The 17,208-nt window shown below is 47.4% G+C and overlaps 1 protein-coding gene across 3 annotated transcripts in view; it reads left to right on the forward strand.

Moving 5' to 3' along the window:
* The window catches only part of LOC121488220 (putative thiamine transporter SLC35F3), a 123,024-nt gene extending 107,384 nt beyond the window's left edge, over positions 1–15,640 (forward strand). For 2 of the 3 annotated variants that reach the window (XM_041750622.1, XM_041750619.1), the window contains 4 exons: positions 3,166–3,291; positions 5,310–5,502; positions 6,581–6,670; positions 11,800–13,283. In XM_041750622.1, coding sequence (XP_041606556.1) covers positions 3,166–3,291; positions 5,310–5,502; positions 6,581–6,670; positions 11,800–12,035 — 645 coding nt within the window. In that variant the 3' untranslated portion in view covers positions 12,036–13,283. Of the gene's footprint in view, positions 1–3,165; positions 3,292–5,309; positions 5,503–6,580; positions 6,671–11,799; positions 13,284–15,134 lie in introns of those variants that run through there. The other variant, XM_041750621.1, reaches the window with a different exon arrangement.
* Positions 15,641–17,208: the final 1,568 nt, after the last annotated feature.

Below are 17,208 nucleotides of genomic sequence, written 5' to 3' on the forward strand. Positions count from 1 at the left end.
CAGCACCTGGGGCTTGGTTTGGTGGCGGACACGCAGCCCATCACAGTGAGCGGAGAGGGGAGCAGTGCTGTCTGAGAGGTGGTCACACTGTGCGGCGCCCACCTGTCTCGTTCTTCCGTGACACCCAAGGGCTTCACCTCCTTCCCCTTAGCCTGACATCGGAGAGGGAGCAGTGTGGCCATGGGGGATGCAGGGCGCATCACTGGGTTGCCGGGGCTCTGAATCCAGAGCTCTGGGGTCCGGGCAGGCTCCGGTGGGTTCGCCATGTGAGGTGAGGCCACCACGCTGGCCTTGGTGTCTCGTGTGCCTACACTTCTTTGCCTGCAACAGAAGTAGACACAGTAGGGATCCCTGGGTGGTGCAGCGGTTTGGCGCCTGCCTTTGGCCCAGGGCGCAATCCTGGAGACCCGGGATCGAATCCCACATCAGGCTCCCAGTGCATGGAGCCTGCTTCTCCCTCTGTCTGTGTCTCTGCCTCTCTCTCTCTCTCTCTGTGACTATCATAAATAAATAAAAATTAAAAAAAAAAAAAGAAGAAGTAGACACAGTGGCTCTCGCCCTTCTGGGTCCCAGGGCCACTGTTGCCCATCGGTCTGAAACCCCGAGTCCCTGCTTTGAGACAGGTCAATGAGATATGTAGAGGGGATGGGGAAAGGTGGGAGAAGGGAGAGGCAGGGGGAAATTCAGTTGTTTACTTTTCTTAATTTTCTCCTGAAACTCAGCATTCTCCCCCAGAGACACCCTGATCTAGAAGATGGAGGGGCGTGCGAAACCAGGACGGGCAGGACTGGCCTTCCTGGAGGGCCATGGTAGTCCAGGAAATAGGCAGCAAAACATTTCCGGGTGTAAACCAAGAAACCCCAATACATTATGATATAAATGTACAGTGTGCGTGTAGTTTGTAATGATAGCACTGGGATCTTGAAAGGAATGTCAGACTTGATGCCCCCCAAACCCATGCAGCTCTGCTCTGCTGTCAGGGGCATTAAGGCTTAATGTCTCTAGCACTTTGGGTGAACCCCAGGCTCAGGGCTGCTGGTCCCTGGAGAATGGGTGCCCCACGATGGAACAGGCTGATCCTATGACCTAGGTAGCAGGGACTCCCAAGAGGAGAACTGGAGGTGTGAGCAGGACCACCACAGTCCCCTGGTGCCATCTGTCACAATGAACTCTGGGGGCCTGGGCTTCTCAAGGAGGACTGGACAGCTCTGCCTCTTACCCCTCCAGCCCCCTGCGTCACAGCACAACCCCGGGCGGGGGCGGGCTAAGGGGAGCTTGTAGCCCTTTATTATTGAATCAGTAGAGAAGATAGAGGAAGAGGCTAGAGACCAGCCTTGTAAGTCCTGCGGGGAAAATAAACCCCTGGGTTCCTTCATTTTCTTGAAACTTCAGCCCCAACTTGAGTCCAAAGATTCAAGTTCCTGGAGAGGCACCAAATCATCTGAAATTCAGGTATATTCTTCCCTCCTTCTTTTTTCAATTTTTTTTCTCCATGTGGACCTCCTTTGCCTAGCCGGGTTGACCCGTCTCAAGCAGCATCTTTGCATTATATGTGTCCTCAGAAGCCACCTCTTTCCCAACCTCCTTTGTCACTTGCCCCTTTCTTCTCCTGGAAGGAAGAAAAAAATGGTTATTGCCTTACTATCTCTGTTTCTTTCTCTTCACAAACAGTTGTACCCAGTACAGGTAGCATTTGAGTATGAAACATAATCAGTGTGTGATGCAGAATGCGGCCTCTAACCAATGAGTTACGAAACCAAAAAGAACAAGTAGACAGACCCCTGGCCTGGCACTCCTCTAGTAAATGACCATCACCTGCTCCCTCCAGAGCCTCTGTGTCACATGGGCACATTTATCACTACATGAAAATATTGCACGAGGAATATACTAGAAGTATGTAATCCACTGTGTGAGACTCAACCACATGGCCTTTCGCTAACCTGAAAATGTTATGGTTAAGCCACAAAGGAAACCTCAATTCAAACCTCAGAGTATGGTTGGTGGCGGCGTATCATGTGAATCATACTTTCCTGTTTTTATATATATAAACGCTGACTTTGCCATCAGACAGACCTGAAATTCTACATCCCCTGCTCAGCCACATACCAGCTCTGTGACTTTGGGCAAGTGACATAACATCTCTGAGCCAACATTTTCGTGTTTACCAAATGAAATGAATGATAGTGTCTACCTATTTTGAGGATCAAGTGAGAAAATGTGACCAATTAGTAAATGGTGGCTCTTTGAGATTGTTACAGGAAGCAGAGGTCAATTTTGAATGATCTATTAAGAGAGATAAAGCTCTCGGTGAATCCAGTAGTGGAAACACATGTCCTGGCTTTCCTGTGTTCTGCCTACAGCACCCCCTCCTCACTTCGCACCAGCAACAGTGACACAGCTCCGTGACCACCTGAGGTTAGAACGTGGATGTATTCTCTGAGCATTTCTCCTTTGCAAAACATTATCCCAAGTAGTTAGCATCCTGTGTAATCGGACAGTTTTACTTTGCACAGCAGCAGGAATGTGTACATCTCCCAGGAGCATCCATTCATCATGAGAAGTCTGTATCTGGACAATAACAGGATTAAAGGGGGGGGCCATGGGAGGATGGCTCTGCCACAGCTAAGAAAAGGAACAGTACCCCCAGGGTTAAGACACCGTAGCCCTTTGGCATGTGACACTCACTCCCTCAGAAGACCCTACTGCTGGCCTGTTAAGTGCAGCCAAGATCTGTGCCCTCTCTGTTGAGATACAAAGTACCCAAGAGCAAGATCACATGAGGTGCTTTCAGAAGGTTGGGCAGGAACCAGGGTCATTCCCAGGCTTGGTCTATCAAACCATGTCAGGGCCAGATCCCCCTGCTGTTGGCATTATGACCATCTCCTCCGCAGCTTCCAAGAACCATAGAGACCATGTGGAACCACCACATGATGCTGAGCCACAGCACATCTTCTCGCCACCAACTGTTCCAGGTGGTTCGATCACGCTAAGCTTTACTCAGCAAGAACAGAAATTTGGTTTGTTCTCCAGAGAACTGGAAAGGAGAAGCCACTCTTCCCTTGTATCACTGACTTCTTCCGAGAGCGTCGATCTCGTTGGCCCTAAGGTGGCCCGTCAGATTCCTCACCACCTCCCTCACCACTGGTTTCTCCCCCTTCTGTGCAGATTGTGGCTGCCATCCTCGCCATTGCTGGGATCGTGATGATGACCTATGCAGATGGCTTCCACAGCCACTCTGTCATTGGCATAGCACTGGTGGTGGGCTCTGCATCCATGTCTGCCCTCTACAAGGTAAGTGCATGCAGAATAAGCTCTCTGGGGTGGCCCATTACATTTGGGGCATCTTTGATGGCACCCATGCTTTCAGATGAGCAGCTGTTTTCAGCATGCAGACAGACTTGCCGTGATGAGGCGTGCACCTGCTCTTGGCTTTGGCTCTCTAGACCTTTCCATCAGTGGCCATCTCTTTACAGCATTGGGGATGAAATAGGTGGGAGAGTGGATGGGTAGCATCAGATTTTAGTGTAGTGGCTTCAGTGTTTGGACTGGAGAAGGATCAGGGCACCTGGGGGGCTGGCTCAGTGTTTGAGGAAATGACTTCCCACCAGGTCTGACACAAAGATTTAAATATCTGGTGCAGCCTTGTCTTTGAAATCTTCTATCACATGGTTTTTGCAGCTACCAGTACCCAGCATGGGTCTGTATGCACTTTAAGCATTGCCCGTAGGCTGAATAAATAAAAGCCCAACTACTGTGACACAGAGATTATAACATATGTTTGACAAAACATTGGGAAACCCTGGAAGGCATGTCCCCACTGCAGCTCTGGATGACCCCATCCTGGATCACCACCCCCTGCTCCCCTACCGCATCGTGGCACCAGCTGCTCTCCCTTCTTTCCCTTTCTTCCTCTCTCCTTCTTTTACATCCTTAGTGAAGAATGCAAATTTTCTCTGGTCTCCAAGTTGGGAAGCTGACCTGGATGATTCAATGATGAATGAGGTTTTAGCTTTGAGACTTACAGCCCCTCATGGATCCAGACAGTAGGACAGAGGAAATTAGGTGCGGTAGAGTGTTAGAGTGTTAGAAGAAAAGGCACTTTTTTCCAGCTGTATGTGTAACACATTTTGTGGTTTGGGGATGAGAAATGACTGTGCCTTCCCACCCATCATCAGCTCCCCGCCCTCACTGCCCACAGAGAGATGCGCACGAGCCATCTCCCTGCTCCAGGACACGTCTCACCAAGAAGAAGTTATAGCCCCGCACCACGCTGAGACTTCAAAGCCATGATTCAAATGGAGAAAATATGATCAGGCCACACTCTGCTGTACTCAGTTAGCTGCCTGCTGATGGGAAGCAGGGAGCGTATGGAAATGCAATCCATGGTGAACACCAGTACTTCTGATTTCGGCTCCCATTTCCCATTTCCTCCACTGCCCCATCTTTATCCAGAGGGGCCAGTGGGTGGAAGGCCGGAAGTAATTTACTTCTCTTTTTATGCTTCTTGCACAAATGCCCAGAAATACCTGAAAGATTTTTGAAGTGGCTGAAAAAGGAAGAGGCAGGCAAAGGAGGAGGGCACAGCAATGCAGAAACTCAGGTTGGAGTCAAATCAGTTCCCCGGTTGTGGATAGTTTGCTGAACACGAACTATCCCAGCTTCCCGGCCACTCCAGGCATGTCTGTCCCTCTCCCTCTGGGCCTCACACACCTGAAATATGTACAGACACAAACAGGTGCAAGAAATCAAAGGGGGAGCGTTCCACTAAAACCCCTGCTGTTTCTGGAACAGAGGAGTGGGATGGAGCAGAGACAGCTATGAGTGTGATTATCCCTCTACCTTCGATGTATAGAAATGGTCTTTGCAGCCAAAGCTCTTTTCACTAGGGGCGAGCTGTATAGTATGAAGTCAGGGATCCCTAAGAGGGATGTGTCATGCAGCCGCTATTCCTAATTTCTGTGGCTTCCCCATCTTCAGACACTCTGAAGCTGGGGTGTGGTGTCATGAATACAACACAGACACAGACAAATGAAGCCTAGTGTGAAAGCCGTGACTCCTGAAGATGCCCTCAATGAGGCCAGAGATCCATAACTCTCCCTTGTAGGCGCTGCTGAGATGTAGATGTTTGTACAAGTGCAGGTAGGGCCGACCCCACCACCCTTCCCCTGAAGGCCCAGTGAGGTGGCACTTACCTGTCACTGGCCTGCATCCCTGTGCTGCAGCCCAGCCTCAGGTGCATGCCCTTCCCCCATGGCAAGGTGGCTTCTGAGGCAAGCCTTCATCTGCACCTCCTCTGCTTTCTCCCGCAGGTTCTGTTCAAGCTCCTCCTAGGCAGTGCTAAGTTCGGAGAAGCCGCCTTATTCTTGTCCATTCTGGGTGTGTTTAACATCCTCTTCATCACCTGTATTCCCGTCATCCTCTACTTTACCAAAGTGGAATACTGGAGCTCTTTCGATGACATTCCATGGGGAAATCTTTGTGGGTTTTCAGTCCTCTTATTGAGTAAGTGGCAATCCTCCCTGCCAAAATCCCCTCGCCACATCCCCCCAACAGAATCCCCCTTCCATCAGAATCTCCCCCACCCCCACTCAGAATCCCTCTGTCAGGGACGCCTGGGTGGCTCAGGTCATGATCCGGGGGTCCTGGGATCAAGTCCCATGTCAGGCTCCCTGCATGGAGCCTGCTTCTCCCTCTGCCTGTGTCTCTGCCTCTCTCCCTGTGTCTCTTATTAATAAATAAATAAAATATTTAAAAAAAAGAACCCCCCCCCATCAGAAGCCATGGCTGATGAGCAGGACCTGGGCAGCTCCAGGGACATCTGGAAACCCAGGCCCTGGAGAAGAGAGGTGTTCCATTGTTATCCTTAACTTCCCAGCGCTTCTCAAAAGTAGTCTCTCCAAGTAAAACCTTTGTAATGATAACCCTGGATTCTAATTCCAGAACCACAGGCATGGCAGTGGTAGCGATGGTCACTGCCACTCTGAATAGTACTGTGTGTGACCTATTGACGACAAACAGTCCTTACAGGGCCCGGAGGGAGCTGGCAAATTAATGCGCACAGAATTCTTAGAACATTGTCTTTAAGAGTGCGAGTAAAATGTTCTGTACAGTGCAAGTCAGTGTTCAGTAAATTTTATCAGTTATCATGACGATATCACCACCATGACTTGCAGAAGGCTGGTCCAGGCAGGGAAGGGAGTCAGGGGTGCCTCCCCCACCTTCCATTTCAAAATGCAGAACCCAAAGCACCTGTCCATCCTCGTCCCAGCATCACTGCCAGCAGCAGAGAAAAGTACAGTGTTAAGAGGATGAGTCAGATGGTCCCCGTCCTCTTTTCCAGTGCCTTCTCACTGACCGCCTTGTCCGAATTTCATGTCCCTTCTTCAAAGCTCAAGGAAGAGAGGAAAGCTGATTAATCTGGATATTTGTCCCTAATCGCTGCCCAGGCTCCTTGCATCAGAGCAAAGGGCAGTAGTAGTAACCCCAGCCTCCCCTGAGAAGCTGGGGAGGGACAGAGCAGAGAGGATGCCAAATCCAGGGCCAGTAACGAATAATCCCCCTTTTCTGTTCTTTATTTCAGCATTCAATATTGTATTAAATTTTGGAATTGCTGTTACGTATCCCACTCTGATGTCTGTTGGAATTGTTTTCAGTGTCCCTGTGAATGCAGGTAAGCCCGTATAGCCTCCTCTCTCTCTGCTCCCAAACACACACACACACACACACACACACACACACACACACACACTCACAAACCTGTGCCGGGGCTTGCAGATACACATACTCACTCACACTCTTGCCGTGCCTGATGTGGATAGCACATTTGGCCTTCTGTGTCGGAAGGTAGCACTTAGGTAGAATGTCGGGGTATGTTAAATCAATGGCATTTCTCCAGAATGCGTTGCTTTTCACTTATCACCCTAAGGTACAGACGGTCTAAAGCCATCTCAGTTCTAAGTAGTGCAGGAACCAGAGATGAATGTCATTAATGCTAGGACTACATAAGGAAAATTAGAGAGCAAGAAAAAAGCTTGATTTTATTAGTGACTTTCCAGGGGAGAAAATGGGCTCAGGGTGTGACAGGGGTAGCGTTTGCAAACTGAAGAAGCATAAAAATTATTCTCCACTTCCCAGAAGAGCGGGAGCCCTTTGGCCAGTTACTCAGGACCTTGCTTTGTTTCTGCTTGGGGGCTCCTCAGTGCACTCACTTGGCAGCTCTTCCAAAAACTTGTCAGCTCCTCTCTTACCTCCTTCCTTTTCCTGGCTTATTCTGGTGTTGATTTTGGCTTCTCTTCCCAGAGCCCTTTCCTCACACCTGGTAGCCTTGCTCTCTTAGCCAGAGAAGGGTGTGTGAATCAGTTCTCTCCATAGCACTCACCCTCTTGGCCTGGCATAGCCCCCTCCCCCAAAGCCATCTCCAGAAGCCTCCTACTCCCAGGTCTTTAGAGGATTCACCTCCGAGGAATGGCAAACGCTTATCTTATTCAATGTGGCATCAATAGGCAAAACAGCTCTCAATTTCCTAAGCCTTTTCCTGTGATTGGTTCCTCACCCATCATGTTCCACATGTTCTGTGTATGCCTCACCCTGGCCCCGGACTCTTCTAGGGGTACCTCAGTGCCCCGGGGCATCAGGGCACTGTGCTCAGGCCAGCATCAGCTCTGCCCCCAACTTATCACTCCTCTGGGCCTTAGCTTGTCTCCCCTAAATGTGAAGGCACTCGACATTTCAAAGTTCTGAGAGCCCTGGAGCTCCTGAAGAGCTGGTAAAAAGTGGTACAATCTGCCAGGCTCCAGACACCACTGCCTCCTGAAAAATAATTTATCAGCTATGCCCTATACCTTACTAAAGCTTTATGGCCACAGCGATCTCATTGCAAGAAGGCATATGGCAGGTAGCTCTCAGGTGGATGCTCACTTTGTATCGCACAGCCAGGTGTTTGAGAGATTGATCAGAACCACTTCTTACTACTCACTTGCAACATAAGAGGTTTAATTATGTGTCAGAGAAAAGAATCACATTCAGTTCCCAACTGGAGGAGAGAAGGAAAGGGCTCTGCCATTACCAGAGCAGAGTCATTTTGTGGCTTTCCCACTCTCTGGTGTAGCTCACGTGCCCTGCTAATTGACTATCCGCATCCATTGAATTAACAGAATGTTCTGTCATTATTAAAAATTCAAGTATTTTGGGACGCCTGGGTGGCTCAGTGGTTGAGCATCTGCCTTCAGGGCAGGGCATGATCCCAGAGTCTTGGAATTGAGTCCCATGTCAGGCTCCCTGCGTGGAGCCTGCTTCTCCCTCTGCCTGTGTCTCTGCCTCTCTCTCTCTGTGTCTCTCATGAATAAATAAATAAAATCTTTTTAAAAATTAAAGTATTTCTGAATAACAGTGAGATAAAAGAGGCACTTTATTTTTTCTTTGAGGCTATGATTTTTATTATTTTTTGTAGATTTTATTTAAATTCAAGTTAGTTAACATATAGTGTATTATTAGTTTCAGGGGTAGAATTTAGCAACTCACCAGGTGCATACAACACCCAGTGCTCATTCCATCATGTGCCCTCTTTAATGCCCGTCACCCAGTTACCCCATCCCCCCACTTCCTCTCCAGCCACCCTCAGTTTGTTCCGTAGATTTGAGAGTCTCTTATGGTTTGTCTCCTTCTCTGTTTTTATCTTATTTTTCCTTCCCTTCCCCTACATTCATCTGTTTTGTTTCTTCAATTCCACATATAAGTGAAATCATATGATACTTGTCTTTCTCTGCCTGACTTATTTAAAAGAGGCACTTAATTCCACAAAAGGGCTGCTAACAACAATTTTTTTCAGGTTTAACTTTTCCCGCTTTCTCTTTCTCTGCCCACCCTGTAGACAAGGAGAGAGTTAGGAAGGGGGGGTTAGGGAGGCCGGGGAGGTGGAGGACCATCAGGGAAGAACAGAGCCAGGCCACATCCTGGGCTGCAGGAGGAGGCCCACCCTGGAGACGCTGGCGGACAGCTGGCCAGCGAGGCGGTTTGCACAGTCTGCACACTCCAACTCAGCAAACTCTCTTTCACAAGATGATCGAAAAAGAAAAGCAGTTGGTGCCTTTTCTGCAGAAGGCAGGCTCCCAATTTGTTTTGCCTGGCTTAATTAAGAAAACAGGGAAATTAAAAAAGAGAGAGAGAGAGAGAGAGAGAGAAGGAAAGATGAAAACCTTAAGATCCCCAATGGTTTTGACCATTTAGCTAGGAAGAGAATGCTGAGGGGGATTTTTATTAACTGACATTAATCCTGCTTCTCATGTGTTGCCTCACCTGGTGTGAGTCAAGGCATGAGCCATGTGCCCCGTGGACCTTTAATAAACATTAATAGTCATGACCCAGGTGGCTTTAGAGCCTCGTGCTAATGATGCCCTGGGTCGGAACAAGAATTTATCTTTATTAGTTTCCAAAAAACAGGTTGAGTTTGGTCCTCAAACCATATATATGCATATATTGGGAAATAATGCTTTTAAATTATAAATATATCCCTGATGGCGATATATGAAATGCAGAGCATTTTCTCATGTGCTTGTTGGCCATGTCTATATCTTCCTCTGTGAGATTTCTGTTCATGTCTTTTGCCCATTTCATGATTGGATTGTTTGTTTCTTTGCTGTTGAGTTTCATAAGTTCTTTATAGATCTTGGAAACTAGCCCTTTATCTGATATGTCATTTGCAAATATCTTCTCCCATTCTGTAGGGTGTCTTTTGGTTTTGTTGACTGTATCCTTTGCTGTGCAAAAGCTTTTTATCTTGATGAAGTCCCAATAATTCATTTTTGCTTTTGTTTCTCTTGCCTCCATGGATGTATCTTGCAAGAAGCTGCTGTGGCCAAGTTCAGAAAGGGTGTTGCCTGTGTTCTCCTCTAGGACTTTGATGGATTCCTGTCTCATATTTAGATCTTTCATCCATTTTGAGTTTATCTTTGTGTCTGGTGCAAGAGAGTGGTCTAGTTTCATTCTTCTGCATGTGGATGTCCAATTTTCCCAGCACCATTTATTGAAGAGACTGTCTTTCTTCCAGTGGATAGTCTTTCCTGCTTTGTCGAATATTAGTTGACCATAGAGTTGAGGGCCCATTTCTGGGTTCTCTATTTTGTTCCATTGATCTATGTGTCTGTTTTTGTGCCAGTACCACACTGTCTTGATGACCACAGCTTTGTAGTACAACCTGAAGTCTGGCATTGTGATGCCCCCAGTTATGGTTTCCTTTTTTAAGATTCCCCTGGCTATTCGGGGTCTTTTCTGATTCCACACAAATCTTAAGATGATTTGTTCCAACTCTCTGAAGAATGTCCAGTGAGAATGGTGAAAATTAACAAGGCAGGAAACCACAAATGTTGGAGAGGATGTGGAGAAAGGGGAGCCCTCTTGCACTGTTGGTGGGAATGTGAACTGGTGCAGCCACTCTGGAAAACTGTGTGGAGGTTCCTCAAAGAGTTAAAAATAGACCTGCCCTATGACCCAGCAATTGCACTGTTGGAGATTTACCCCAAAGATACAGATGCAGTGAAACGCCGGGACACCTGCACCCCGATGTTTCTAGCAGCAATGTCCACTATAGCCAAACTGTGGAAGGATCCTCGGTGTCCATCGACAGATGATGGATAAAGGAAATGTGGTCTATGTATACAATGGAATATTACTCAGCCATTAGAAATGACAAATACCCACCATTTGCTTCGACATGGATGGACCTGGAAGGTATTATGCTGAGTGAAATAAGTCAATCGGAGAAAGACAAACATTATATGGTCTCATTCATTTAGGGAATATACAAATTAATGAAAGGGAATAAAGGGAAAGGAGAGAAAATGAGTGAAAATATCCGTGAGGGTGACAAAACATGAGAGACACCTAACTCTGGGAAATGAACAGGGGGTGGTGGAAGGGGAGGTGGGCGGGGGTTGGGGTGACTGGGTGACGGGCACTGAGGGGGCCACTTGACAGGATGAGCACTGGGTGTTATGCTATATGTTGGCAAATTGAACTCCAATAAAAAAATTTTTTTTAAAGAAAAAATAATAAATTATAAATATAAAACGTCATTGTAGAAGACGTGAAAAGTGACAAAAATATCAAAAAAGCAATAATGTTTTTATCGTCCTGCCTCCCAGGGCAGCCCGGGTGGCTCAGCGGTTTAGCGCCACCTTCAGCCCAGGGCCTGATCCTGGAGCCCTGGGATCGAGTCCCACGTCAGGCTCCCTGCATGGAGCCTGCTTCTCCATCTGCTGGGTCTCTGTCTCTCTCTCTCTCTCTCTCTCTGTGTCTCATGAATAAATGTCATCCTGCCACCCAGAGGTGGCCAAAATTAAATTGGGGCATATGTGTCTGTGTTTATTATATATATATATATATATATTTCCAACTGCCTGTTTGTTTTGTCTTTCATGCAAATCAAGGTCTGAACTAAGGTGCCTGGTCAGTTGGGGAAGTGAAATGAAAGTGCCAAGCTTGGGATCCCGGGGTGGGGGCTCAGTCGATGAGCATCTGCCTTTGGCTCAGGTGGTGGTCCTGGGGTCCTGGGATCGAGTCCTGCATCAGGACCCTGCCGGGAGCCTGCTTCTCCGTCTGCCTGTGTTTCTGCCTCTGTGTGTCTTCCATGAATAAATAAATAAATACATATTTTTAAAAAGCCCCAGGCTTCACACCAGAGAGGTGTTGTAAAATTAAGAGGCAGCCACCCCGAGGAGGATTCCGCGGTGGAGGAAGACCACAGCGAGGCGGGCGCCTGGCCCCGCCGCCGCCAGGTGACCGCCCCCTCCCTCTTTCCCGCAGTGGTGGATCACTACACCAGTAAGATCGTCTTCAACGGGGTTCGGGTCATCGCCATCATCATCATCGGCCTGGGCTTCCTCCTCCTGCTCTTGCCCGAGGAGTGGGATGTCTGGTTGGTCAAGCTGCTCACCCGCCTCAAGGTGAGGAAGAAGGAGGAGCCGGCGGAGGGCGGCGCAGACCCGGGCTCGGGAGCTCAGAGCAAAGCCCGGAGAGCGCGCCCCTCCTTTGCCCGCTGACCTCGGCTCCTGCAGAGCCCCGCGGCGCCCGCTCCCGCGTGTTAGGGACCTGGAGGTCTGGTCCTGACAGGGGACCCTCAGTTTGGAACGGTGTGTACATACCTGTACAGTTCCGGTAATCTGCGGTAAGTTATACGGTATTTATTGGCATGTCCAATTTGCTTGCACTTTTTCCACATCAGACCTTTCACCTAAGGGTACCAATTCAAAAGGAAAGAGAAAAGAGGAGCCTCTGGGCCCTTTTGAAAGGAATGTAAAGCCGGTTAAAATTATCCTTGCGTAGATTGTTCGGGATGACAAGAGGCGGGGCAAGTGGTTTGAAACTTAGCAACTGCAAATTACATTGCACACTGTGATTATTTTTCAGCTATGGTAGGTCCTATTTTGTTTTATACCAGAGCTGTACTCTTAATTTTAAGGGATTTCAAAGAACCAAAAGATAACTGTAAGTTAATTTGGGTGGATGGAGGGATGGAGGGATGGAGGCAAAGAGGTGAAGTAGAAAAGCAAAGAGGACTTCAGAGCCCACCGACCGTGGCTAACCTGAGGTGGCAGGTGGAGGAGGGCAGGCCCGGCCAGGTTACAGAAAGGGAAGGAGGAGTCCAGCCCCCCACTGGCCTGCTCTTCCGTGTGTGTAAGATCGTGCAAGAGAAATTACAGTGCCTTCTACAGAATTTTTGTCCTTACCTACGTGAAGCGAGGTGACATTATAAGTCACTGGCGCCGTCTTATCATTTCGATGTACAAATCTTTAGAAACAAAACTATATATGTGTGTGTATGTGTACAAAAACGACAAGCTGATGACCAGTGTAACAGAACATGGTTAGCAGTGTGCAATGCACATACAAGGTAGACTACGCAGGACGTGAATTGCTGGTTGCTTTTACTCCATGACCACGATCGAAAAATTATCTACTGAATCTGTACACCTTTTTATGAAACTTTTAAAGCACCAGGCTGTTTACTTATACAATTTAGATCTGCCAGAAAATTCTATCTGTGATAGATCTGTCAAGAGGGACACAGGGGGTTAGAGTTTACTATTTTTGAAGTTTACATTGTTACATACGAAATGGAAACCTTATTTTGAAATGTTGTCATAACCCAATGGTGCACTCTGTAACCATGGAGTCTTTCGTTTCGTAGGGGGAAGGGGCATTCCTGACCTGAACTTTTTAGCAAATTATTATTCTCAGTTTCCATTACCTGTTTGGCCAAACAGATTAATAAACTATTTAAAAAAGAAGCATTTCGAGCTGTGTTGGTGGCCACTTTGCTGCAGCCTTGCTGTGCCGCTTTGACCCTCGCCTTACACTTTGCTCCCAGCAGGTCCCACCCTCCTGCACCTTCGTCCAGGCACGACAACCCACCCAGCCACCCTAGGGGAAGAAATTCATGTTGTAACAGCAGTGGTGACTGTCCCAAAAGCAAAATGCAGAAACGGTCAGCTGGGCCTCATAAGAAAGTCTTGAGCGGCATTTCCCTCTACTGTCTTCTCATTGTCTCCCTGTCCCTCCCTCTAGGGGCTTGCCTCACCCCCAACCCCTGCCACCCAACTTGGCTCTGGGTGTTGCTGCTGTATCTCATTCTTCCTCACAGACTGGTTCCTCAGCTCTGCTGGCGCTGGGGCCCTCAGAGCTGCCTCCAAGTGGCAGCCTCAGTCCAGGCTTTGACATGGTCCTCCAGCTCCACCCCGTGCCTCCCTTCCACCTGAGCATCCCAGCCTAGTTCTAGCGCTGTAGAGAATTTGGGTAGCAGCCCCAGTAGCATGTACATTTCTGTTCCAGGCAGCTGCAGCCAGAGGCTGGGAGGCCCAATGTTTCTCATCCTGCAGCTGCAAACAGCAGCGTTCTCTAAGTGGGACGGGGCTGAGCAGAGAAAGGACGGTGAGCCTCTTTTAGGACATCTCATCCTTCCAGCCACACCTCTAGCGACCAAACACCAGGCATCCCTTGCTACATGGGGTCAGAACTGGTGAGCTCAGCTGTCCAGAGCAGAGAGCTCCCTGCCTGGTGTGTCCAATGTGTGCTGTGAGGGGGATCCTCCCTCATCCCCTTAGTGGAGCCTGGATGAGTCACCTCCATGACTCTGTCTGGGTTCTAGACCCCTCCAGTTACCTTGGGTGGGCAAACAAACATCCCCTATGTAAGCCACGACATGAAAAAGTTGGGAAACCGTATGCCCGAGTAGGTGTACCTCATTCTCCTGTTTGGCATAAAAGACATAAACGCATAAAAGAATTGGAAGCAGGGGATCCCAGGGTGGCTCAGCGGTTTGGAGCCTGCCTTCAGCTGAGGGTGTGATGCTGGAGTCCCGGGATCGAGTCCCACATCGGGCTCCCTGCATGGAGCCTGCTTCTCCCTCTGCCTGTGTCTCTGCCTCTTGACTCTGTGTGTCTCTTGTGAATAAATAAATAAAATCTTTAAAAAAAAAAAAAAAGAATTGGAAGCAGAGCTTCAAAAGCATATTTGTACACTCTGATCATAGCAGCCTACTCACAGCAGCCAATAGGTGGGGGCAACCAAGTGTCCATCAGCGGCTGAATAGATAAACAAAATGTACACATAATGGAATGGTATTCAGCCTTTAAAAAGGGTTTAAAAAGCCTTTAAAAAGGTTGGATTTCTGACCCCATGCTACAACATGGATGAATTTTGAAGACATGATACTGAATGAAACAGGTCACAAAAGGCCAAATCTATGATTCCACTTATATGAGACACCCAGAATAGTCAAATTCGTAGACATGGAAAGTAGAATGGTGGTTACTAGGGGCTAGAAGTGAAGAGTTATCATTCAGTGGGGACACAGTTTTAATTTCATAAAGATTAAATGTCCTGGAGGTGGACTGTGGTGATGGTTGCCCAACAATGTGAATGTACTTAATGCCATTGAACTGTATGCTTAAAAATGCTTACATGGTAAATTTTGTGTATATTTTATCATGATAAAAAATACTTGGAAGGTAAGGAATGTGAAATAAAATGGTTAAAATTCTCAGAATTGGTTAATGTTCCTTTCAGGAATCAGGTAGGGGAGATTTGAGAGATTTCTTTCCAGAAAGGATACAAACCACAACCTCCCACCCCCACCCCAGGCAGGTTTCGAGGACTGGGATGAGCTGTGGCCAAGTGGAAAGTGATCTCTGGAGAGAAAGATCCCAGAAAAGAGTCCCTCCCAGTGGAACCATGGGGTGACTTGGGGAAACAGCCTCCATCCCCGCTCTGTCTGGGGAATCGTCTGCCCTCTAGAGGCCAGTCTGGATAGCAATGAAAGAATTCTATTTTTACTCCTTTGAGGAGTCCAAATGAAGACAAAAGTACAAAGAGGATAAGTGGCCTCTGCTGCTGACCAAGGTGCCAAAGACTCTCGGAGCCTCCACTCCTACCTTCTTTGTCAAAATATGGTCATTTGGAGCCAGAGGACGCGAAATGACCAGCTGCCTTGCCACAACCAGTCAGAGCTGGCTCTAAGGACTCATACCTGCTCACATCTGCTGTGCAGATGCTCAGGATAAAGAGACTCAGGAGAGAAGAAATTGTTGCCAGAGACCTACCACCCTGTAGAACAGGTGTGTTTCCAAATCTAGCCAAGGATGCATAATAGCAAGTTCTTCATATTCAATTTTGAAAATAAATGATTTGTTCTAAAATTGGAATGTGGTGGTGGTTGCACAATTCTGTGAATATTCTAAAATCCAATGAGTTGTATACTTTAAATGGAGAATTTCATGGCGTGTGGATTACGTCTCAATAAAGTGGTTTAAAAAATAAATAGATAAATGGTTGCCCCACACAAAATGAGTTAAAATCTTACAAACAGAGAGGACATTTCCTGGGTCATTGGCTTGTTTTTGGCTGCCCAGCATATGATCCCTATTTGAAACAACATGTTCCATTGTTTCAGAAGCTGGAGGGAAGAGATGCTCCATCTCAGACCCACCACAGTCCAGAGGAGGGAAGGAGGGTTTCCCTGCACCTGGCCAGCAGGCTGCAGTCTCCCAGGACTTTGGTTCTGGAGCAAGAGATGCCAGACCCTGGAGGGCCGCACTGACCAGTCTGTCCCCAGGCTTTCTGCCAGTGCCCCAAGCCCCTTCCAGTGTGGAGATCGGTGGTTGCTTCTCCTTTCAAAATAGATTTTTCCAACTCGCACTCCCACAGATCCTTCCCATGCAACCAGGCTTGTGATTAGCCCAGCAAGACTCCTCGGTCAAACTGCTTTAAAGAATGAATAGGAATGACCTATAAGAAATGGATCAATGATATCTAAATAAAGAGGATGTAAAAATTCTCAATGCTTAAAACATTTTAAAGAAATTTTGAACTATAATATTTTTATTACATATTTTCTCATGTATTCACTTTGTCAAATTCTTGAGAAAACTCTTTCCTTTTTTTTTCTAAGTAATATCTCACCCAATGTGAATCTCGAACACAAAACCGTGAGATCAAGAGTCACATGCTGCCCTGATTTAAAGCAGCCAGGTACCCCAAGAAAACCCTTTTCTAAAGTTAAAATACTCAGCTGAGGGATCCCTGGGTAGCGCAGTGGTTTAGCGCCTGCCTTTGGCCCAGGGCGTGATCCTGGAGACCCGGGATCGAATCCCATGTCGGGCTCCCGGTGCATGGAGCCTGCTTCTCCCTCTGCCTGTGTCTCTGCCTCTTTCTCTCTCTCTCTGTGACTATCATAAATAAATAAAAATTAAAAAAAATACTCAGCTGAGTAAACATGAGCCAAGGTCAATCTTTTCTAAATCATAAAAAAAAAATGAGTTACTTAAACCATAGGAAATGAGATTTCATGTAATTACATTGTAAATGAGTTGTGGATTTTAGTTAAGAACAAAAAAGGGTAATTTTTGTTTTTGTATTGGAAAAAGAATGTTTCCTGGGAAAATTTGGAAATACCCATGAAGCCTCAAGCCAGCAATAATGCAATAATACAATAATGTGGATATATCAGGAGCCTCAGTAACAGTGATAGCAGGAGCCCTGTGATAGAGAAGAGTAGCCCCAAAGGGAACCCTCAGGTGCTTTCTCTCTGAGAGTGACATGAGGACGTAAGAAGCTAAGTGTACCTACTTGGCTTTTGATTTGTCTTTGTATCTCTATAGATAGGCATCCTGAAGAAGAGGCTCTTCACCGTAAGAAAAAAATCAGAGGAACTTAAAA

This window comes from Vulpes lagopus, chromosome 3 (assembly GCF_018345385.1).
Source record: "Vulpes lagopus strain Blue_001 chromosome 3, ASM1834538v1, whole genome shotgun sequence".
NCBI lineage: Eukaryota > Metazoa > Chordata > Mammalia > Carnivora > Canidae > Vulpes > Vulpes lagopus.